Source organism: Cherax quadricarinatus, chromosome 50, assembly GCF_038502225.1.
Source record: "Cherax quadricarinatus isolate ZL_2023a chromosome 50, ASM3850222v1, whole genome shotgun sequence".
NCBI lineage: Eukaryota > Metazoa > Arthropoda > Malacostraca > Decapoda > Parastacidae > Cherax > Cherax quadricarinatus.
In genome coordinates, this window is record NC_091341.1 from 30941834 (window position 1) to 30967117 (window position 25284).

The following is a 25284-nucleotide window of genomic DNA, read 5'->3' on the forward strand; positions in this document are numbered from 1 at the left end:
ATGTGACTTACCAATGATAAAGTCGTAGTGAGTGCCGAGCCTGGAAGAGGCATCATAGTTATGTTCACTAGTTTCCCTCAGCAGCAACAGCAGCAGCAGCCTCAGCACTGCCACCGGCAACGCCCTCATCGCCATCAAGTATGAAGTCATTCTTCTAATTATCAAATTTCAGTGCTGTATTATGGTTCCGTCTTGGCACGTCTTATCTGCAATAAATATTATGTATGAGAGAGAGAGAGAAGAAAATATCTGGAATAACTAAATTAATGTGAAATGCTAAGACTGTCTTGGTTATTCAAGTATTAGTGGAGGCTTGTGTCTCTGTTAATAGTGAGAGTTTTTAGTTTAATATCTTTATTGTACACAATATTATAATACACTCCACATCAATCCTGTGGGCGGTAGTGAAAGGATTACTGAGGTACATAATGAGTCCTGGGACTGGGCCCCAATTTAATTCAAGTTTATTCTCTATAAGGGTTACAATGTGGGGTTTACAGGTTTTGGGTATTGTGTGGTTTACATGTTATAAAATACTAATTACAGAGGGGGCCACTAGGACACCTAGCATGGCTAGGCATTTCGAGCAGACTTAGATTAAATCTTAACATTAAATCCTTAAAGATTATGGTATTAAGGCTAAGTGACTACATTATAATTTGTGAGTTTAGCAATGTGAATGCTTTTGTTTTGGCACAATACAAAGTGTCAATATTGGAGTATCATAGGCAAGCTTATGACTAGTTAGGATTTATTATTTTAAGATTAAGATTAGTATTTCTGTGTTTATAGTCAGTGGGTGAGTGAGTGTAATTGTGAACCACCAGGTGGTTATCATGTAGTTAGTTGTCGGGGTGGATCAGGGAGATAAGATGTTTTCTAACTGTAGTTTTGAAAGTGATGAATGTGTCTGCAGTTCTAGAGTTTTCAGGTAGGGTGTTTCAGATTATAGGTCCTTTGAAATACATTGAATTTTTGTAAAGGTTTAGTCGAACATGGGGAATGTCATAGAGATGTTTGTGTCTGGTGTTAGGCCTGTGGATCCTGTCACAACTATCAAAAAAGCGTTTTAGGTCAAAGTTAAAATTGGAATTTAAGGTCCTGTAGATATAGATTGCACATTAGTAAGTGTGGATGTACTGAACAGGGAGTAAGTTTAGATCTATGAAGAGTGGGGGGGGGGTGCTGCCAGGGATGGGATTTAGCGATTATTCTTACTGTGGCTTTTTGTTGGGTTATTATAGGCTTTAGGTGTGTTGCTGCAGTTGAACCCCAAGCACAGATAACATAGGTGAGGTATGGATATATAAGTGAATGGTATAGTGTGAGAAGGGCAGTTTGCGGTACGTAATATCGTATCTTGGAGAGGATCCCCACCGTTTTGGATACTTTTTTTATGTGTTGGATATGGGTGCTGAAATTTATGTTTTATATATATATATATATATATATATATATATATATATATATATATATATATATATTATTATTATCACACTGGCCGATTCCCACCAAGGCAGGGTGGCCCGAAAAAGAAAAACTTTCACCATCATTCACTCCATCACTGTCTTGCCAGAAGGGTGCTTTACACTACAGTTTTTAAACTGCAACATTAACACCCCTCCTTCAGAGTGCAGGCACTGTACTTCCCATCTCCAGGACTCAAGTCCGGCCTGCCGGTTTCCCTGAACCCCTTCATAAATGATACTTTGCTCACACTCCAACAGCACGTCAAGTATTAAAAACCATTTGTCTCCATTCACTCCTATCAAACACGCTCACGCATGCCTGCTGGAAGTCTAAGCCCCTTGCACACAAAACCTCCTTTACCCCCTCCCTCCTACCTTTCCTAGGCCGACCCCTACCCCGCCTTCCTTCCACTACAGACTGATACACTCTTGAAGTTATTCTGTTTCGCTCCATTCTCTCCACATGTCCGAACCACCTCAACAACCCTTCCTCAGCCCTCTGGACAACAGTTTTGGTAATCCCGCACCTCCTCCTAACTTCGAAACTACGAATTCTCTGCATTATATTCACACCACATATTGCTCTCAGACATGACATCTCCACTGCCTCCAGCCTTCTCCTCGCTGCAACATTCATCACCCATGCTTCACACCCATGTAAGAGCGTTGGTAAAACTATACTCTCATACATTCCCCTCTTTGCCTCCAAGGACAAAGTTCTTTGTCTCCACAGACTCCTAAGTGCACCACTCACCCTTTTCCCCTCATCAATTCTATGATTCACCTCATCTTTCATAGACCCATCCGCTGACACATCCACTCCCAAATATCTCAATACATTCTCCTCCTCCATACTCTCTCCCTCCAATCTGATATCCAATCTTTCATCACCTAATCTTTTTGTTATCCTCATAACCTTACTCTTTCCTGTATTCACTTTCAATTTTCTTCTTTTGCACACCCTACCAAACTCATCCACCAATCTCTGCAACTTCTCTTCAGAATCTCCCAAGAGCACAGTGTCATCAGCAAAGAGCAACTGTGACAACTCCCACTTTGTGTGTGATTCTTTATCTTTTAACTCCACGCCTCTTGCCAAGACCCTTTGCATTTACTTCTCTTACAACCCCATCTATAAATATATTAAACAACCACGGTGACATCACACATCCTTGTCTAAGGCCTACTTTTACTGGGAAATAATTTCCCTCTTTCCTACATACTCTAACTTGAGCCTCACTATCCTCGTAAAAACTCTTCACTGCTTTCAGTAACCTACCTCCTACACCATACACCTGCAACATCTGCCACATTGCCCCCCAATCCACCCTGTCATACGCCTTTTCCAAATCCATAAATGCCACAAAGACCTCTTTAGCCTTATCTAAATACTGTTCACTTATATGTTTCACTGTAAACACCTGGTCCACACACCCCCTACCTTTCCTAAAGCCTCCTTGTTCATCTGCTATCCTATTCTCCGTCTTACTCTTAATTTTTTCAATAATAACTCTACCATACACTTTGCCAGGTATACTCAACAGACTTATCCCCCTATAATTTTTGCACTCTCTTTTATCCCCTTTGCCTTTATACAAAGGAACTATGCATGCTCTCTGCCAATCCCTAGGTACCTTACCCTCTTCCATACATTTATTAAATAATTGCACCAACCACTCCAAAACTATATCCCCACCTGCTTTTAACATTTCTATCTTTATCCCATCAATCCCGGCTGCCTTACCCCCTTTCGTTTTACCTACTGCCTCACGAACTTCCCCCACACTCACAACTGGCTCTTCCTCACTCCTACAAGATGTTGTTCCTCCTTGCCCTATACACGAAATCACAGCTTCCCTATCTTCATCAACATTTAACAATTCCTCAAAATATTCCCTCCGTCTTCCCAATACCTCTAACTCTCCATTTAATAACTCTCCTCTCCTATTTTTAACTGACAAATCCATTTGTTCTCTAGGCTTTCTTAACTTGTTAATCTCACTCCAAAACTTTTTCTTATTTTCAACAAAATTTGTTGATAACATCTCACCCACTCTCTCATTTGCTCTCTTTTTACATTGCTTCACCACTCTCTTAACCTCTCTCTTTTTCTCCATATACTCTTTCCTCCTTGCATCACTTCTACTTTGTAAAAACTTCTCATATGCTAACTTTTTCTCCCTTACTACTCTCTTCACATCATCATTCCTCCAATCGCTCCTCTTCCCTCCCCGCACCCACTTTCCTGTAACCACAAACTTCTGCTGAACACTCTAACACTACATTTTTAAACCTACCCCATACCTCTTCGACCCCATTGCCTATGCTCTCATTAGCCCATCTATCCTCCAATAGCTGTTTATATCTTACCCTAACTGCCTCCTCTTTTACTTTATAAACCTTCACCTCTCTCTTCCCTGATGCTTCTATTCTCCTTGTATCCCATCTACCTTTTACTCTCAGTGTAGCTACAACTAGAAAGTGATCTGATATATCTGTGGCCCCTCTATAAACATGTACATCCTGAAGTCTACTCAACAGTCTTTTATCTACCAATACATAATCCAACAAACTACTGTCATTTCGCCCTACATCATATCTTGTATACTTATTTATCCTCTTTTTCTTAAAATATGTATTACCTGTAACTAAACCCCTTTCTATACAAAGTTCAATCAAAGGGCTCCCATTATCATTTACACCTGGCACCCCAAACTTACCTACCACACCCTCTCTAAAAGTTTCTCCTACTTGAGCATTCAGGTCCCCTACCACAATTACTCTCTCACTTGGTTCAAAGGCTCCTATACATTCACTTAACATCTCCCAAAATCTCTCTCTCTCCTCTGCATTCCTCTCTTCTTCAGGTGCATACACGCTTATTATGACCCACTTATTATGACCATATATATATATATATATATATATATATATATATATATATATATATATATATATATATATATATATATATATTTATATATATATATATATATATATATATATATATATATATATATAATATATATATATATATATATATATATATATATATATATATATATATATATATATATATATATATAATTTTTTTTAACAAGTCGGCCGTCTCCCAACGAGGCAGGGTGACCCAAAAAAGAAAGAAAATCCCCAAAAAGAAAATACTTTCATCACTCAACACTTTCACATCACTCACACATAATTACTGTTTTTGTAGAGGTGCTCAGAATACAACAGTTGAGAAGCATATACGTATAAAGATACACAACATATCCCTCCAAACTGCTAATATCCCGAACCTCTCCTTTAGAGTGCAGGCATTGTACTTCCCATTTCCAGGACTCAAGTCCAGCTATATAAAAATAACGTGTTTCCCTGAATGCCTTCACTAAATATTACCCTGCTCACACTCCAACAGATCGTCAGGTCTCAAATACCATTATAACGTCGTGAATTTTCGCTAACCATGAGGCGGGCAAAAACAACAAAGGTTCGATCCCCCGTCTAGTCACATTGTTATTGATTAAATACTACTTGTTCTTGGCTACTGTACTATAGATATATATTTCCATATATTTACATATATATATGTATATTTAGACACATGCATGTATATCAATACATGTATGAATCATTCTTTCTACATCATCTTCGTTGTATATGATATAAATAAATCAATTCTTTTACTGTTAATTCCTGATAACGAACAGAAAGTTTTTCTCTAAATCTTCGTTCACAAACTTGATTTCGAACTTTTGTTATAAACATTTTTCCTGCTAACAACTTAATTATATATTCGTGTATGATAATGTCATCATGAATATTTTACATAAGGTTTACATAATCAGTTACCAGATAAGCTAATGCTCTTACCATGTCTTGATTGTAGGAAAAGAATTAAAATATTATTGGAGATAATAAGTGTACGTCTCGTACTGCAACCTGTGGCAACACATTATTTATCCTTAATCCATAGTGTCAAGTATGTAAATAAATGTCAAGCAAAGCTGTGCTTGATAATGCACATCTCTGGCACACACTATTACCACTGTTTTCATGAGATGAACGGCTTTAGATCACTAAATATCACTATATATTTATGGAAAAACTCTCATCCCTTAGGTTCAGTTCTCATTTTAGTTATTACTAACGATATTCTGTTCCGTCTGTATAATGGATATAAATCGTGAACATTTGGATATATATCTTTATCTCCAATAAACTTATACATACCTTTTGCAGTACTGTGAAACACATCTGGCACAGACTTTATTTCTTAATGCACACTGCTGATCTTCTTTCTTTTGAAGACATCAGCAATAATACATTTGCACAAATAATTCGTACATAAGACAGTGAGACTTATGACGAATTTTGGGCGAAATTTGGACCATTATATGAGACCATGGGAACACCTAACCTCCTACTCTTAGTGGACCATTTATCAATCGTTCTCTAACCGCCTTGTAAAATTGGGATATTGAACAGGCTTGACGGATACCTTTATTCAATCTACACAGTCCACTCAGTTTGGTAGTTAATGAATTCTAACACATAACGTGTATTATAGAGTTCGAAACCATCTTAATAAACCGCTCTTCATGTTCATTTTATCTAAAATCTTCCATAGTTTCTCATTACATATCATGTCAAAAGTCAGTCTCCAAATCCACCGCCACTTCGTCGTTCACTCGTATACTGTCCTTGCCCAACCACACGTCTAATTAACCTATTCATTCTAGTACATAACATTTTCGTAAATATCATAAAATATAATCACTACACATGAGGGAAATCATTCGATAATCAAAAGGCTCTTTGGATACATTTGTATTAATATTGGTAGAATTACCAACAATATATTCAATTCAATTCAAGTTTATTCTCTATAAGGGTTACAATGTGGGGTTTACAGGATTTGGATATTAAGTGGTTTACATGTTATAAAATACTAATTACAAAGCGGGCCACTAGGACACCTAGCATGGCTAGGCATTTCGGGCAGATTTAGATTAATTCTAAACATTAAATCCTTACAGATTATGGAATTAAGGCTAAGTGACTACATTATAATTTGTGAATTTAGCAATGTGAATGCTTTTGTTTTGGCACAATACAAAGTGTCTATTTTGGAGTATCATAGGCAAGCTTATGATTAGTTAGGATTCATTATTTTAATATTAAGATTAGTATTTCTGTGTTTATAGTCAGTGGGTGAGTGAGTGTAATTGTGAACCACCAGGTGGTTATCATGTAGTTAGTTGTCGGGGTGTATCAGGGAGATAAGATGTTTTCTAACTGTAGTTTTGAAAGTGATGAATGTGTCTGCAATTCTAGAGTTTTCAGGTAGGGTGTTCCAGATTTTAGGTCCTTTGAAATACATTGAATTTTTGTAAAGGTTTAGTCGAAGACGGGGAATGTCAGAGATGTTTGTGTCTGGTGTTATGTCTGTGGATCCTGTCACAACTATCAAGAAAGCGTTTTAGGTCAAGGTTAATATTGGAATTTAAGGTCCTGTAGATATAGATTGCACAGTAGTAAGTGTGGATGTACTGAACAGGGAGTAAGTTTAGATCTATGAAGAGTGGGGGGGGGTGTTGCCAGGGATGGGATTTAGTGATTATTCTTACTGTGGCTTTTTGTTGGGTTATTATTGGCTTTAAGTGTGTTGCTGCAGTTGAACCCCAAGCACAGATAGCATAGGTGAGGTATGGATATATAAGTGAATGGTATAGTGTGAGAAGGGCAGTTTGGACACGATAATGTAACTAATGTGACATTTTATTGCCACAGTAAAATGTCACAGTTGGATTTTTGTCCTTTTACTTAACGTATTGTTGGATACAGTTGATTTTGGTACAAGTACCACGACTCCGCTAGATCACAATGAACATTTCATTGAACATGTGCACTAAGGAAGAATTTATTATGTCACAATGAAATACTTAATATTCGATTCCTGGTGTTTTTTTGTAATCGATGCCTCCAACTCGACCCAGTCTTCCAGACTTACACGTCCCCTAACGATAATACCTGCGTGACATTGACTTCCTGCATGTTACTGACGCCCATCTGTTGTCTATACCATTTATCCACATACATGATGATGGCATCAGTGTTGTGGAGCTCACTGTCTTCCACGTATCCGCTCAGTGTTGTAGAGCTCACTGTCTTCCACGTATCCGCTCAGTGTTGTGGAGCTCACTGTCTTCCACGTATCCGCTCAGTGTTGTGGAGCTCACTGTCTTCCACGTATCCGCTCAGTGTTGTGGAGCTCACTGTCTTCCACGTATCCGCTCAGTGTTGTGGAGCTCACTGTCTTCCACGTATCCGCTCAGTGTTGTGGAGCTCACTGTCTTCCACGTATCCGCTCAGTGTTGTGGAGCTCACTGTCTTCCACGTATCCGCTCAGTGTTGTGGAGCTCACTGTCTTCCACGTATCCGCTCAGTGTTGTGGAGCTCACTGTCTTCCACGTATCCGCTCAGTGTTGTGGAGCTCACTGTCTTCCACGTATCCGCTCAGTGTTGTGGAGCTCACTGTCTTCCACGTATCCGCTCAGTGTTGTGGAGCTCACTGTCTTCCACGTATCCGCTCACTTCCCCATCGAAAGACAAGCATCCTTCGAATTCTTCAATATTATCTTGTTATCTTCTGTCACCACAACATACTATGCGCTGTATAATCCCATAGGATTATACAGCGCATGTGCGGCGGAGGGGGAGGATGGATGGTATTCAGGCTCAATTCAGGGAACCGGAGCACAGGTCCAATTCCCTAGATCAAGAGCCTTTCACCCTTGAGGGGCCACAACATAAAAGCCGATGGTTTATCACCCCACAATACTTGGTGTAGCATGGAGTGTAATCTGGCAGCATCGAACTTATCATTGTGCATCTCAGTAACTCCTGTTTGATTAATGGTCCTCGAATCAATCACATTATCATACTGTTGTATCGGTCGTCTTAATTAAATAACTATTTGATTTCCCCTTAACATTGTCATCCATGTCGTGCTCCTTCTGCAGTATGGACGATATTTTCCCATTTATGGAACATCTCGTACCATTAGTCACTAAGGGTCTTCTGCACCGCTACGTTACTGTCTCCACTTTTTGGTAATTCATTCTGTTTTCTGGTCGGTGTACTTGCGCACATGTCGTGTGAGGGAAAGGTTCATTAGACAGGAGTGGTGGAAGTATGAATGAATGGTGATGGTAGTTTGTTGGGCAGTCTGCTTGTTTAATTGTCCTCTTCGCTTTCGGGCCGAGTGGACGCACTGCGCAAACAGCTCTTGCTTTCTCTGTTGCACAACTTCCTGTTTTCACCAAGATGGCTGCCAGCTACCGCAGGAGGAGCAACACCGTGTGTTGACCTTGTTAAAGGGACAATTTATCCTACGAATGCCTCTGTTTTGTTACCAACGATTATACGGGACACGTTTGGCATTGACAATGAAGATCTACATGGAATAGCGCTTAATGGTTCATCAAGAATCTTCATAAAGTTCTGCACAGTGGAGGCGTATGAAAGGACAGTGACTCAATACCAGGAGAAGAGCATCACCGTATCATCTGGTCTGGAGGTACGCCTGCGGGATGCCTCAAAATACTACACCTGGGTGAGGATCCGCAAGGTTCCTTTTGAGGCAGACGATGTGGATATCAGAGAGACTTTTCAACGATATGGTGAGGTGCATGCAATAAATTTAGGCCGATGGACGGAGGGAATCTATGCAGGGTTGCCGGCTGGATCTTACAAAGTCAAGATGACATTGAGAAAACCTATTCCCTCGTATGTTGTCCTGGAGGATTTTAGGACACAGATGTACGTGACCTACGCGGGACAACGCAAGACGTGTAGCCTGTGCGGCGCTTTGACCACATGGCGGTTGGGTGTGGTAAAGCAGCAGCGCCGCGGCCTTGGGAACGGCAAGTAGTCACAGAGTCTCTGGCGGCACCTCTGCCGAAGACTATGAGTGCAGCAGGCACAGGTAATGGGGCGGACGAAGTGGAGGGCGTGTACTTAGCTCTGTGAAGACCTGTTTGTGTGCTCTCTGTGAATCTGAACCAGGATGCCCTCTCTTGAGCAGCTTTACCAGCAGCTGAGAGAAGAACTCAGAGTTGCTAAACTGGAGATACGGCGATTAACGGAGGAGAACAAGAGGATTCGTAGTAATCCACCTGTTGTGAGTCCCCAGGTTAAGAGGGGAGCTTGGTCAGTGGCCGGGCAACATGGAACCAAGCTGAAGATTAAGAAAACGGTTGGAGAGGCAGAAACAACGAGAAACCAGAAGACTGCCGTGGAAACTTCTAACTCATTCTCGGTGCTACCTGACGAATGTGAGTGTTCTACTGGGAATGCCACAATGAGCACCAAGGAAGCATTTGCAGACGTGAGTGAGACATCCCTAGAAACCCCAACGAAGACCATCGAGAACGTCATGACGAATTCTACAAGTGGTGTAATGCTACCTGGCGAATGTGAGTCGACTACTCGGAGCATCACTACGGATGACGCCAAGGAAGGTAAAAACATTGTTGTTGTTGGGGATAGCCAGATTAGGTACATGGATAGGGCATTCTGTTTGAAGGATAGGAGTAGGAGGCAGAGAGTATGTTTTCCTGGGGCTGGGATGAAGGATATTGTTAGCCGTCTGGATGACATCATGAGAGGTAATGGGAGCAATCCTATTATCTGTCTCAGTGCTGGAGGCAACGATGTTGGCAGACGTAGGAGTGAGGACCTGATTAGCAGGTATAGGTCAGCAATAGAGATAATTAGGAAGAAGGGTGGGAAACCTGTCATATGTGGCATTTTGCCAAGGAGAGGAGTCGGAAATGAATGGTTGTCCAGAGCAATTGGTGTCAATTGCTGGCTGGACAAATACTGTAAGGAAAATGCGGTAACATTCATTGACAACTGGGACCTCTTCTATGGCAGAAATGACATGTATGCCAGGGATGGGGTTCACTTGTCTAGGTGTGGGGTGGGAGCACTGGCCAACGCAGTGGAGGGAGCTGTTAGGTCTTTAAACTAGGAATAGTTAGTGGTATGGGTTTTGGCGGGAAAACTGTGAAGTCGCAGGGTAGTAACATGAGTACTAGGAGAACTAGTAATAGGCAAAATGAGGAGGATATTGGAAAGCCAGTGGCACTAATTGACAATGACAGTAATAGGTTTAGTGGAATAACAGAAAGGAGCAGGAAGGGTAAAGAGATAGGAGGGTCATTAAATATTTATTACATAAATAGTCGCAGTGCTAGGAATAAGATGGACGAGTTGAGACTAGTTGCTAGTGCAGGAAACATAGATGTATTTGCCATTACTGAGACGTGGTTTAATTCAAAAAGTCGGGACATGCCTGCAGAATGTCACATTCAGGGTTTTAAATTGTTCCAAGTAGATAGAAGTATCGGGAAGGGGGGTGGGGTGGCATTGTATGTCCGAGATCGCTTGAACTGTTGCATAAAAACGGGTATTAAGTCTGAAGTAACACATACAGAGTCTGTTTGGATAGAATTTTCAGAGGGACATGAAAAATTAATTTTAGGTGTGATATACCGTCCCCCAAATTTAGATAGGGACCAGGGGAGACTACTATGGGAGGAAATTGTTAGGGCCACAAGGCACGATAATGTAGTAATTCTAGGAGATTTTAACTTTAGTCATATTGATTGGAATTTCTTGACTGGGAATTTAGAATCATACGATTTCTTAGAAGTAGTTCAGGATTGTTTTTTGAAGCAGTTTGTGACAGAACCTACAAGGGGTAATAACCTGCTTGACTTAGTTCTGGCAAACAATGAATCCCTTGTTAATAATTTAGAAGTTTCAGAGGAACTGGGTGCTAGCGACCACAAATCACTTACATGTAGAATTGAATGGAAGTATGATAGTAGGGATAACTCAGTAACAGTCCCAGATTTTCGCTTAGCAGATTACGATGGGCTTAGAGAACACTTATCATCTGTTGACTGGGGTAACGAAGAGAGCTATCAATATGACAGTTTTCTGAACACAATACATGCTGCTCAAAGAACGTTTATCCCTTATAAGGAAATTAGATCAAATAGAAATGACCCAAAATGGATGAATAATAGACTGAAATATCTACTAGGGCATAAGAAAGGAATTTATAGGTGTATCAAAAGAGGCGAGGGTCATCTTATGAATCAGTATATTGACATTAAGAGGGACATTAAAAAGGGGATAAGAAAAGCTAAAAGGGACTATGAAATTAAAGTTGCTAGGGATTCTAAAACTAACCCAAAAAGTTTTTTCCAGGTCTATAGAACAAAAGTCAGAGATAAGATAGGTCCCCTTAAAAATAACTATCTGCATCTTACTGACAAAGAGAATGAAATGTGCTCGATTTTAAATAATTATTTTCTCTCGGTTTTTACACAGGAAGACACTAATAATATTCCGGTAATTAATTTTTATAGTGGATCAGAAGAAGATAAATTATGTAACATCACAGTCACTAGTGAAATGGTTGTGAAGCAGATAGACAGACTGAAGCAAAATAAGTCACCGGGTCCTGATGAGGTTTTTTCAAGGGTTCTAAAGGAATGCAAAATGGAAGTCTGTGAACCATTAACTAATATTTTTAATTTATCTCTTCAAACAGGTGCAGTGTCTGATACCTGGAGACCTGGAGTTTACCTGGAGAGAGTTCCGGGGGTCAACGCCCCCGCGGCCCGGTCTGAGACCAGGCCTCCTGGTGGATCAGAGCCTGATCAACCAGGCTGTTGCTGCTGGCTGCACGCAAACCAACATACGAGCCACAGCCCGGCTGATCCGGAACTGACTTTAGGTGCTTGTCCAGTGCCAGCTTGAAGACTGCCAGGGGTCTGTTGGTAATCCCCCTTATGTGTGCTGGGAGGCAGTTGAACAGTCTCGGGCCCCTGACACTTATTGTATGGTCTCTTAACGTGCTAGTGACACCCCTGCTTTTCATTGGGGGGATGGTGCATCGTCTGCCAAGTCTTTTGCTTTCGTAGTGGGTGATTTTCGTGTGCAAGTTCGGTACTAGTCCCTCTAGGATTTTCCAGGTGTATATAATCATGTATCTCTCCCTCCTGCGTTCCAGGGAATACAGGTTTAGGAACCTCATGCGCTCCCAATAATTGAGGTGTTTTATCTCCGTTATGCGCGCCGTGAAAGTTCTCTGTACATTTTCTAGGTCGGCAATTTCACCTGCCTTGAAAGGTGCTGTTAGTGTGCAGCAATATTCCAGCCTAGATAGAACAAGTGACCTGAAGAGTGTCATCATGGGCTTGGCCTCCCTAGTTTTGAAGGTTCTCATTATCCATCCTGTCATTTTTCTAGCAGATGCGATTGATACAATGTTATGGTCCTTGAAGGTGAGATCCTCCGACATGATCACTCCCAGGTCTTTGACGTTGGTGTTTCCCTCTATTTTGTGGCCAGAATTTGTTTTGTACTCTGATGAAGATTTAATTTCCTCATGTTTACCATATCTGAGTAATTGAAATTTCTCATCGTTGAACTTCATATTGTTTTCTGCAGCCCACTGAAAGATTTGGTTGATGTCTGCCTGGAGCTTTGCAGTGTCTGCAATGGAAGACACTGTCATGCAGATTCGGGTGTCATCTGCAAAGGAAGACACGGTGCTGTGGCTGACATCCTTGTCTATGTCGGATATAAGGATGAGGAACAAGATGGGAGCGAGTACTGTGCCTTGTGGAACAGAGCTTTTCACCGTAGCTGCCTCGGACTTTACTCTGTTGACGACTACTCTCTGTGTTCTGTTAGTGAGGAAATTATAGATCCATCGACCGACTTTTCCTGTTATTCCTTTAGCACGCATTTTGTGCGCTATTACGCCATGGTCACACTTGTCGAAGGCTTTTGCAAAGTCTGTATATATTACATCTGCATTCTTTTTGTCTTCTAGTGCATTTAGGACCTTGTCGTAGTGGTCCAATAGTTGAGACAGACAGGAGCGACCTGTTCTAAACCCATGTTGCCCTGGGTTGTGTAACTGATGGGTTTCTAGATGCGTGGTGATCTTGCTTCTTAGGACCCTTTCAAAGATTTTTATGATATGGGATGTTAGTGCTATTGGTCTGTAGTTCTTTGCTGTTGCTTTACTGCCCCCTTTGTGGAGTGGGGCTATGTCTGTTGTTTTTAGTAACTGTGGGACGACCCCCGTGTCCATGCTCTCTCTCCATAGGATGGAAAAGGCTCGTGATAGGGGCTTCTTGCAGTTCTTGATGAACACAGAGTTCCATGAGTCTGGCCCTGGGGCAGAGTGCATGGGCATGTCATTTATCGCCTGTTCGAAGTCATTTGGCGTCAGGATAACATCGGATAGGCTTGTGTTAATCAAATTTTGTGGCTCTCTCATAAAAAATTCATTTTGATCTTCGACTCTCAGTCTGGTTAGCGGCTTGCTAAAAACTGAGTCATATTGGGACTTGAGTAGCTCACTCATTTCCTTGTTGTCATCTGTGTAGGACCCATCTTGTTTAAGTAGGGGCCCAATACTGGACGTTGTTCTCGATTTTGATTTGGCATAGGAGAAGAAATACTTTGGGTTTCTTTCGATTTCATTTATGGCTTTTAGTTCTTCCCGCGATTCCTGACTCCTAAAGGATTCTTTTAGCTTAAGTTCGATGCTTGCTATTTCTCTGACCAGTGTCTCCCTACGCATTTCAGATATATTGACCTCTTTTAGCCGCTCTGTTATTCTTTTCCGTCGCCTGTAAAGGGAGCGCCTGTCTCTTTCTGTTTTACATCTACTCCTCCTTTTTCTTAGAGGAATAAGCCTTGTGCATACATCGAGTGCTACCGAGTTAATCTGTTCTAGGCATAAGTTGGGGTCTGTGTTGCTTAGTATATCTTCCCAGCTTATATCGGTTAGGACTTGGTTTACTTGGTCCCACTTTATGTTTTTGTTATTGAAGTTGAATTTGGTGAATGCTCCCTCGTGACTAATCTCATTATGTCGGTCTGGGGCTCCGCGCATACATGACTGAACCTCAATTATGTTGTGATCTGAGTATATTGTTTTTGATATGGTGATATTTCTTATCAGATCATCATTGTTAGTGAAGATGAGGTCTAGTGTATTCTCCAGTCTAGTAGGCTCTATTATTTGCTGGTTTAAATTGAATTTTGTGCAGAGATTTAAAAGCTCGCGTGAGTGTGAGTTTTCATCAGAGCTGCCTCCTGGTGTTATTACTGCAACAATATTATTTGCTATATTCCTCCATTTTAGGTGCCTTAAGTTGAAATCCCCCAGGAGCAAGATGTTGGGTGCAGGAGCTGGAAGGTTTTCCAGACAGTGGTCAATTTTTAACAGCTGTTCCTGGAATTGCTGGGATGTTGCATCCGGAGGCTTGTAGACTATCACAATGACTAGGTTTTGGTTCTCGACCTTTACTGCTAAAACTTCCACTACATCATTTGAGGCATTTAGCAGTTCTGTGCAAACAAGTGACTCTGCAATGTACAGGCCAACCCCCCCCTTTTGCCTGTTCACTCTGTCACATCTGTATAGGTTGTAACCTGGGATCCATATTTCGTTGTCCAAGTGATCCTTTATGTGGGTCTCAGTGAAAGCCGCGAACATTGCCTTTGCCTCTGCAAGCAGTCCACGGATGAAAGGTATTTTGTTGTTTGTTGCTGGCTTTAGACCCTGTATATTTGCAAAGAAGAATGTTATCGGACTGGTGGTATTGTTGGTACTGGGGGGGGGATTTTTTTCCCGGCATTAGTATCTGTATCTGTTGGTTTGGAGTGGCCATCGACTGTGGTTCCACTCCAGGAATGACTGGATTTGGTGTACGATTTCTGCCATTTCCTGCCAGTTTTTTTTCCTTCCTGGCACTAAAAAACCTCTCCCTCTTGAGTGGCTGTGGCTACCCAGGTTTTCCCATGGCCTGGATGTTTTGTATGTTTTTGTCCCCTTTAGATGGTATGGCTGGCAATTTAAGTTATAGCACAGTCTTTCCTGTACTGAAGAGGTACACAGTTCAGGGTGAAAAAGCTTACAGGAAGGGAGTTTGCATTTTCCTGTTGTCATATGGGCATGGCATTTCCTAGGGTGGTCATAGTTGCACGTCCCATCTGTTTTTCCAGATTTCCCATGCCAGCAGATACCGAGTGCATAGTATGTGCACAGGCTTGGTTTCCGTTTGCCTTGGGTTTCTGTGACTGTATTCCCTGTTGGTGCATGTTTCCCTGTCTTACTTCTATCCTCCCTAGCACCAACAATGGAGCTCCCACCATTTGTTTTTGGTAATATATCCTCACTATTGCTAGTGGAGTCCTCTTGTTTGCTATTTCCTGCGGTATTTCTAGTTTGCAATATTGGTTTTATCTTATCTTTGACTACACTTGTTTCCCTACTATGGCTCCTGTCCCCTATGCGGTCATTCATATGTATTCCTTCCTGCGTATAATTCCCGACTACCTGGACAAAATCTCCAGCTTCACCATTACTGTCTCCCAGGACAGCATCTCCAGCTTCCCCATTACTGTCTCCCAGGACAGCATCTCCAGCTTCACCATTACTGTCTCCCAGGACAGCACCTCCAGCTTCACCATTACTGTCTCCCAGGACAGCACCTCCAGCTTCCCCATTACTGTCTCCCAGGACAGCACTATCAGCCCCCCATTTACTGACTACCAGGACATCATCTCCAGCCTTACAGTTTCTGACTACATGGCCAGTATCAAGGGCAGTACCATTCAGCCCGGACTTTTTATGTTCCCATCTGTTGTAGAAAGCTTCCAGGTTTTCTATGAAAGCAGCTTTGATGTTGACCTCTTTTAATACCCTTGTGATTTTAGTCCACAGATTTATCTCATTTGGGCATACCCAAAAACACTTCCCTGTTTTAATACTGCTTGTAGCTAGTTCTTGGATATCTGCACAAGGGGCGTGACACCAATTTCCACAGAAATGACAATTTATGCATGTGGAAGCCCGTTTGTTTGACTGACCACAGACTACACACAGCTTCATAATGATTTGAATGGTTTATTTACTGCAATTCTACTAGCAACCTCTTGAATATTCTATTAATAACCTGCTAGGTGGTGCACAACGAAACCGTTTGAAACCAGTCCAGGGTTCGGACCAGTCAAGGGTTCGGACCAGTCAAGGGTTCGGACCAGTCAAGGGTTCGGACCAGTCTATCTGATCTGATCAGTGGGTCACTTATTTAAACCATACTGGTCGGTGATTTGAGCTAACACATGAAGGATCTACTGGAAATTATCTACCCGAGTAATATGTGATTTGATTGATACAAAAGTATAACTTGCGTGTTGAAGAGCCGGTGACTGCTGGCACTCCTACAATGACGAACGGTCGAGCCTCCACCTTTGTTTATCAATCGCTGTATCTAGCTTCTCTATTTTTTTTTTTTTCCGTCTCCACCACAATAAATGCTATATTATCACTATAGTTGACTGGTGCAAATTTTGGAGGAAGGGCGCTTTTTCTGTAGTAATAATTGCTTCTCGTTGTGTATATTGCGACCGTTGGTAACTACAGGTTATATGAAATTCACAGTAACGTCTGGTATTTCAAGAAAAAGAAACTAATGAAAGTCACTCCACTTCACTAAGTACCATTATAATACTGGTTAGTTGCTACTACAACACTGTATTCTGCTATTCACTGGTATCACTAGATTATATGCGAGTACACTAGCAGGCCAGGAAGATTATTAAAGACAGCTGACCTGTGGTAAGTTTCTGGCGACTTCTGGCACCTGCCTCTATAGGCTTATCACTTCATTTACAAATTCACCTGTTTTCAAATGACACTTTAGCCTTTATCATCAATATACTAGGGAGCCACTGTAGTATACACTATACACTATGTATACTCAATGCTTTCAGGGAGACTTTCTTTCCTCTGACACAAAGTTCAATATTATTATTTTTCCACACGGGACAGGCCTATGATTCCCCTCTGGCAGTAAACTCTGCTAGGAAGTGCACACTAATTCTCCTTTTTTGACTCAGTATATAATGTTTTCCGCCCAAGATTGGTTCCAGGCGCTAGAGGGATGTATCGTATAGGATTGATGACACAAATTAAAGTTCTAGCACGTAAGAGCGACCGTGAAAACACCAGAAAAACCGGGAGCACAACGAGGCACGCTGACACGCTACTGATTAGATTTTGGAAGATGGCTAATGTAATTCCTATTTTTAAAACAGGGGACAAATCGTTACCGTCAAATTACCGCCCAATAAGCCTGACCTCAATTGTAGGCAAATTACTAGAGTCAATTATAGCTGAGATTATAAGAAGCCATCTCGATAAGCATAGCTTGATTAATGATACTCAGCATGGATTCACAAGAGGCCGGTCTTGTCTAACTAATTTATTAACTTTCTTCAGTAAAGCTTTTGAGGCTGTTGACCACGATAAAGAATTTGATATTATTTACTTAGATTTTAGTAAGGCATTTGATAGAGTTCTGCACCAAAGACTGTTGAAGAAAGTAGCAGCTCATGGCATTGGGGGAAGGGTGCTCTCGTGGATCGAATCATGGCTCACAGACAGGAAGCAAAGAGTGTCCATAAATGGGGTTAAATCCGAGTGGGGATCAGTAACAAGTGGCGTTCCACAGGGATCAGTCTTGGGCCCGTTGTTGTTTATAATATATATCAATGATCTTGATGAAGGAATTACTAGTGATATGAGCAAATTCGCCGATGACACGAAGATAGGTAGGATAATTGATTCAAACGTAGATGTTAGGGAACTTCAGGAGGATTTAGACAAACTCTACTCTTGGTCAGAAAAGTGGCAGATGCAGTTCAATGTAGATAAATGCAAGGTTCTGAAGCTCGGGAGTGTCCATAACCCTAGCACTTATAAGTTAAATAATGTAGAACTTAACCATACAGATTGCGAAAAGGACTTGGGGGTTATGGTAAGCAGCAACCTTAAACCAAGACAGCAATGCCTAAGCGTACGTAATAAGGCAAATAGATTACTGGGATTTATATCAAGAAGTGTAAGCAATAGAAGTCCAGAGGTCATACTGCAGCTTTATACATCATTAGTAAGGCCTCACCTAGATTATGCAGCTCAATTCTGGTCTCCATATTACAGAATGGACATAAATTCGTTAGAAAACATTCAGCGTAGGATGACTAAATGAATACATAGCATTAGAAATCTTCCTTATGAAGAAAGATTGAAGACTCTTAAGTTACATTCACTTGTTAGACGAAGAATGAGGGGAGACCTGATCGAAGTGTATAAGTGGAAGATAGGTATTAATAAAGGGGATATTAACAAGGTCTTGAGGATATCTCTCCAAGAGAGAACCCGCAGTAATGGATTTAAATTAGATAAGTTTAGATTTAGAAAGGACATAGGTAAGTATTGGTTTGGAAATAGGGTAGTAGATGAGTGGAACAGTCTACCTAGTTGGGTTATTGAGGCTAGGACTTTGGGTAGTTTCAAATTTAGGTTGGATAAATACATGAGTGGGATGGATTGGATTTGAGTGGGACTTTCACATCAGAGCTTATTTCTTGGGTAGCATTGAAAATTGGGTAGGTCAAATGTTTGTTAGTGGGATGAATTGTAAAGGACCTGCCTAGTATGGGCCAACAGGCCTGCTGCAGTGTTCCTCCTTTCTTATGTTCTTATGTTCTTAAGAGAATTGTGTGACGCTACCAGTGGCTTCGGATGCTGCCCCGCAGACAGACCCGGGTGTTGAGCAGCAGCCTGCAGGGGTGGGAGAGGCCGGTGACCTACAGGAGTTATCTATGCCCCTACAGGAGATGATTAAGTCTTTCCTGGACGTGCCTGCGGAGGAGAACCCATCTACAGACAGGGGAATTCTGATGGTTGAGAAGGACCTGACTGAGCAGATTCCAGGGCCTCTGGGGTCAGAGTCTGGCATGTTGCAGTTGCTACAGGTGGAAGCTGAGGTGCACAAGGAGAGTGGAAATACTGATATGGAGTTTGAGGGTACATCTAGAAAGAGAGCTGGAGGCTCGTCGGATGAGGAGGTTATAACACCAGCTCAGCGTTCAGGGAAGAAGACGTGGGCGGGAGTGATTAAGAAGGGGCAGGGTAGTGCACAGGGGGGAAGGGGGTCCAGGCGGGCAAGAGTGCACGGGAAAAGACAGAAGCAGCAAAAAGTGTAACAGACAGGACACAGAGACATAGAGGAAAGCCACCCTTTCTGAATCTTTAAGTGTCTAACTATAAACGTGAATGGCCTTAGAGCTGACGGTAAAAGAGTATGGTTCGAGGATGTTTTGCGGCGTTTTAACACTGATGTGTGTTTTATTCAAGAACACAATTTTAAGTGTGGCAGAGAGTTGAGGCTGAACGGTTTTAGGATGTATGCTGGTAGTTCAGGAAAATTAAAGGGTGGGGTGGCAGTGGCAGTGAGGGAGTCCAGCCCATTCCACGTGCTCAAGTGGGAAGAGAGGGGGGAGGGGAGGGTGGTGAGGGTGGAGGGGATATGGGGCGAGATTAGAGTGTGTTTTCTGGGGATATATATGCCGGCAGATAGTAACATACGGGTAAAGGTGAATTTTGTAAGGGAGGTTTTGCTTTTCTACATGCGGGGTTTACCCATGGTTTCTATAATAGGTGGGGATTGGAACTGTGTAATCAGGAATAAGGATGTGGAGCCGAGAGGGGCAGGGTGTGTGCTTGGGGTACTGAGGGATTTGTTGAGGGATGCAGGGGTTTATGACATAGTCAGGGGCGATGGGTGGAAAGTAGAGCACACGTTTATGCGGAGGGGTTATGCTGCCAGGTTGGATCGTATATATATAACTCGAGATATAACAGTAGAACGTGTAATGACGATAGATTTAGGTTTTTCAGACCATCGTGCTATTTTGGCAGAGATGGCATGGGAAGGGATGGTTCGTAGGTATGTGGGTTATTGGAAAATGAATGTGAGGCTACTTCAGGGGGAGGGAGAGGGGTTGTTTTTTAGGGAATGGTGGAGGCAACTCTGGGAGGTTCGCAACAAAGAGGAGGATGTCTTGGATTGGTGGGAGAAGCACGCTAAATTGCAGATTAAGGAGTATTATCAGCATAGAGGACGGGATGAGGCGCAGTGGAGGTTTGGTTTACAGAAATATTTTGAGGGGCAGCTAAATGATTGTTATGAAGGGGGAGGGGGGCTAGACATGGAGAAATAGAGGTTTTAAGGGGAAGATTGAGGGATATACAAATTCTCGTTTTGATGCAATACGTGTGAGGGAAGGTTTAGAGGAGGTTCTATGGGGTGACAAACCGTCAGGATGTGTTTTGAGGAGATTTATGAATAGGCAACAGATGACCACGATTATGGGATTAGAGGTGTGTAAAGGGGTGGGGGTATATAGGGTGGGGCAGGTACTTAGTACCACCGATGGAATGAGCAATTATGCTGATTATTGGTTTAGGGAGAATTTTAAGCAGGGGGAGGGAGGAGGGAGGGAGGAGGGAGGGAGGGAGAGATTCTAGGAGAAGGAATTCGGGGTATTTTAGGGGAGGAGGAGAGAGCGATAATAGAGGGTAGGATCAGTGAGGAGGAGGTGGAGGAGGCGGTAATGGGCTTGAGTAGGGGAAAAGTGCTGGGCATTGATGGAATTCCTAATGATATCTATATTACACATTGGGATTGTATGAAGGAATGTCTGGTCTCGTTGTTTAACTGTATGAAGGAAAGGGGAGTGTTGGGGGAATCGCAGGGCACGGGGGTAGTTGTTTTGGTCTATAAGGGAGGGGGGTGGGGAAGACCTTGGGTGCTTTTAGGGCGATCTCCCTCATGTGTGCTGATTATAAAGTTTTTGCGAAGGTTTTAGGGAATCGTATGAAAAAGGTACTTGACAGAGTCCTACATAGAGGACAGTGTGGGATTCCAGGTCGAAGTATGCGTGAGGGGCATGGAAGAATTAAGGATTTTGTGGAGGGTAGACAAGGAGGGGGGATATTGGGGATTGATTGGAAGCAGGCTTATGACAGTGTAGATAGACATATGTTGTGGAGTATTTTACAAAAACAGGGTTTTGGGGATGAGATTGTGCGCTGGGTGACTACTCTGTATACGCCTGCGACGGTCAGGGTACAGGTTAATGGGAAGTTAGGGTTGCCGGTGCAGTTGGGGATGGGTTTTCGACAGGGTTGCCCATTGTCTCAAATCCTCTTTGCATGCATGCAGGACCCTTTTTATAGGCTTATAGAGAAAGGAGTGTGGGAACAGGGAGAGGTGGGTCCTGGCAGATGTGGTATTGTGGGGTATGTGGATGACACCACAGTTTTGGTGGGAGGGGAAATAGGATTGGGGAATGTGGGACATATAAAAGAGATTTTTGGTGGGGCGACAGGGATGAGGGTTAATGGAGCAAAGTCAAAGTTATTAGAAGTAGGCACGTGGGTGGGGGGGGAACTGTATGGGTGGAACGTAGTGGATAGAATTAAGATATGTGGGGTCGTGTATATGGCGGACGCTGGGGAGGCGCAGAGAATAAATTCCAAGGAAGTTGTGAGTAGAGCGATGGGTAGGATGTGCGGGTGGAGGGCTGGGGATGTAACATTGCAGCAGAGGGTGGTGGTAGTTAACACACTTGTGTACAGTAAAGTGTGGGGTGTGGCAGAAGTATATCCCCTGAGGTCGTGTGATATTCAGGAACTGGAGAGGGTGGTTTTGAGGTATGTGTGGAGTTATGGGAAGTCATGGCTACGGAAGGAGGTGGTGATGATGGGCGTGCGGCACGAGTGAAAGCAGTGTATGTGAAACAGCGGTACTTGAGGGTGGGAGGGGAGAGGGGTAGATGGGTGGGAGAGGTAATGGAGGATGTGCGAAAATGGTGGAAGGGGAAGGCACTACTGGTGTGTGAAGATATGGTGCGAAATTTGTTGGCAGTAAGGGAAGCAAAAAAAGTAAGGGTAAGTAGGCTTGGGAGGACAGGTTGGCAGGGTAAAGTGATGCAGGGAGTAGCTACATACCCGATGTATGATTGGAGGGGCATTTGGGAAGACTTTCGGAAGATCAGATTAAAGCCAAGAGTTCGTGAAGTGGTTTATAGATTCTTTATGGGAATTCTAGCTAAGGTCAGTGCTATATAGAAAGGGTTATGTAGGTGCTGGCACTTGTTTGCATTGTGAGGAAGAGGAGACGGCTTTTCATGCTGCATATTTTTGTGAAAACTTGGGTTTTATAAGGACATGGTTAGCGAGGGTCCTGGGTATAGTGGCGGGAGGGGGGAGAAACATTTCGACTTTGAGAGCTTTGCATTTTGATGTGGGCGGGGTTTCCAAGGACATTCGGAGGGCAGTGATGTATGTAGTGGCAGATTTTTTGTATGTGTCTTGGTGCATGCGGGAGGTGCAGGGTGAATGTAGGGTGCAGGCGCTTGCGGCGAGTGTGTATCGTACACTATGTAGAAATAGGCTACTATATGGGAGGGTGTGGGTTATCGTAACCTGACGGTAGGTGTAATGTTAGGGTTGGGTGTAGTTTAGAGCTGGATTGGGCTGTTTCTCCCTAAACTGGCATTTTGTTCCGTTTTGAGATTAGTGGAGGATGGAAGGTGGAATAAAAGCGTGTGGTAGTGGAGCATATGGGAGTAAAGTCGTTAGGAATGAGGGGGGGGCGTAGGGGGGGGTGAACTGGTGACATTTGGTTAAGAGACAGGGGGTTTTATGACTTTCGACGTCAGGTACGAACTTGAGCATGGAAGGGAACGTGAGTTTGTGTTTTTTAATACAGATAGCATGGGGTCAGGGGATGGCAGGGGGTGGCTTTCTGAAGTGTCTTTTGCCAGGTTGGTTTTGTTAATGATTGAGGTAGTACTGCCCGGTACATGTTTTATTAGGAGCCATAAGTTATATTGTGTAACTTAGTGCGTGACAGAGTAAGTCTGATAATGCTCTGGAACATTGTTAATAAATATATATATCTTGTTGAACATGATAATACATGAAAATGAGAATATGTATTAGTGTGTGAGTTACAATTTCTAGTGTACTGTTACCATATTAGTTGGTACCCTTCACTGTCAAATAATTACTATCTATATATTGTTATAAGTTATTTATGTTAGTTCTTATTTTATACGTTTTAAGTGAACAAATGTAAGGTGTTGTGACGTCTAGTGCAAGTGGCATTTATCTTGCACTGGGGAAAAGGGGAAGTGTAAAGTAAATATGATTGGATCATAACGAAATGTCATTGGATGTATGTACACTGTATTTAGAAGACGGGAAGGATTGTGAGGATTGTCAATATATGTATTAATTCTTATGTAAATTTCATGGAATTCAACGTAATAACAATGTACACCTATTAGTCGGATGATAAGTATTGAGATGTTTATGCTTATTGTAATATAAATTTGATTAATGAAATGTATAATCTGGTATTTAGCTTTGGAATAAAGAGATAAAAAGCATAGGTGATGGGGGATGTTTTGTGTCAGCACAAAGATGAACCAGCAGTGTGTATTTAGAAAATGGAAAATTTTTATTTTTCTGTGGCGGAGTCGATAAGGGGTTCTTATATTCCTTTATTTTATTGTATTCTAATGTATTTTTAAATTCAATGACTGAAGGTGGTTATGAGTGGTGACGGCAGACACAGTTACTAGGCATGGGGGGGGATGAAGTGTCAGAGGTAGTGTATTAAACCCACCACCGTGCACGATATTGATTGTTATCATGGGGTATATGAGGGTAGGGTGTGGATTGTGTTCAATGGTGGATGTGTGCCATCATGTTCAGACATTCCTTGTATTATAGTCAGGCTTTTAGATGGCTGGATTGTGTTTATACATGTTGTCAATGAAGTCCTTAATGCTCTTATAAATGTATGAGATTTGTCAATGAGTATACTAAGGTGAAAGTGGTATGTTTTCAAGGGAGGGGAAGGGGGAGTGTAAGCATTACTAGGTAGTACTATCGTTTATTATAAGATTATCTTTTCACGTGAAGCACGGTACATAAAAGCAGTGTTTGATTGGAGTGCAGCAGCCAGTTCTGATGTTATTATACAAGTGCTTCTTCGGTATTTGTGTAGTCACTGCAGATTATTGTTTCACTGCCTGTATCTTGTTACATATTGATTATGTACCCATATATTTTGTACCTGAGTTTTAAATAAAATATAAAAAAAAAGTCTGCTTGTTCTGTTAGGGGGTGCATCGTTCCCTCTACCCCTACCCCCTTCTTTCTTCACCCGGTGGGAGGTGACGTGTGTCCCTCCGACCGGTTGTCAATCTCTGGCTTTCGGCTTCCATCAGATCTGTTTATATATTCATACCACTCCTATTTAATTTATAACGTTTTTGGGTTAATTTGGTTTAAACGAGTGCTTCACTCTTGTTTAGGCTTTTCACTAATTCTTCCTGACATGATTTGGACTTACGTAGTGTAATGTCTTCTTTTAAATCCTCACCATTTCATGTGAGTGATTTCTCGACTGGTGTGTAATTTTGTGTTAATTTTAACCTTGACTGTTTGCTCGGGTCAGACACAGGCGAGATAATAGACGCAGCATTGATCTTAAACAGATGTTACATTCAATCTGGCATCTGTACCTACACTGGCCACCTTTCACTCGTATCCGACTTGCAATCACCTACACACCATTCTAGCAGCAGTTCCCCAGTTATAACCCCACTTATGTTCTACGGTGGTTCTCTACTGGTGACTAAACTGCATCACAAGTGTTGTGGTGGTCAGAGGATCCCAGTACCTCTGTTCGTCAGAACCCCTACTCGTGTTGGGGTCACTGTCTAACCAGCGTGTCAACAGTCAGGTCAACCTATGACTTCAATCGTCATCAACAACGGCTCA

The 25284-nt window shown here is 42.2% G+C and overlaps 1 protein-coding gene across 1 annotated transcript in view; it reads right to left on the reverse strand.

The window, feature by feature from the left end:
• The window catches only part of LOC138854136 (glucose dehydrogenase [FAD, quinone]-like), an 85666-nt gene that overhangs the window by 15274 nt on the left and 45108 nt on the right, over positions 1-25284 (reverse strand). Inside the window, exon 2 of the mRNA XM_070095366.1 lies at positions 12-206. Within this exon, the coding sequence (XP_069951467.1) occupies positions 12-150 (139 nt within the window). The 5' untranslated portion in view covers positions 151-206. The remainder of the gene's footprint in view (positions 1-11; positions 207-25284) is intronic.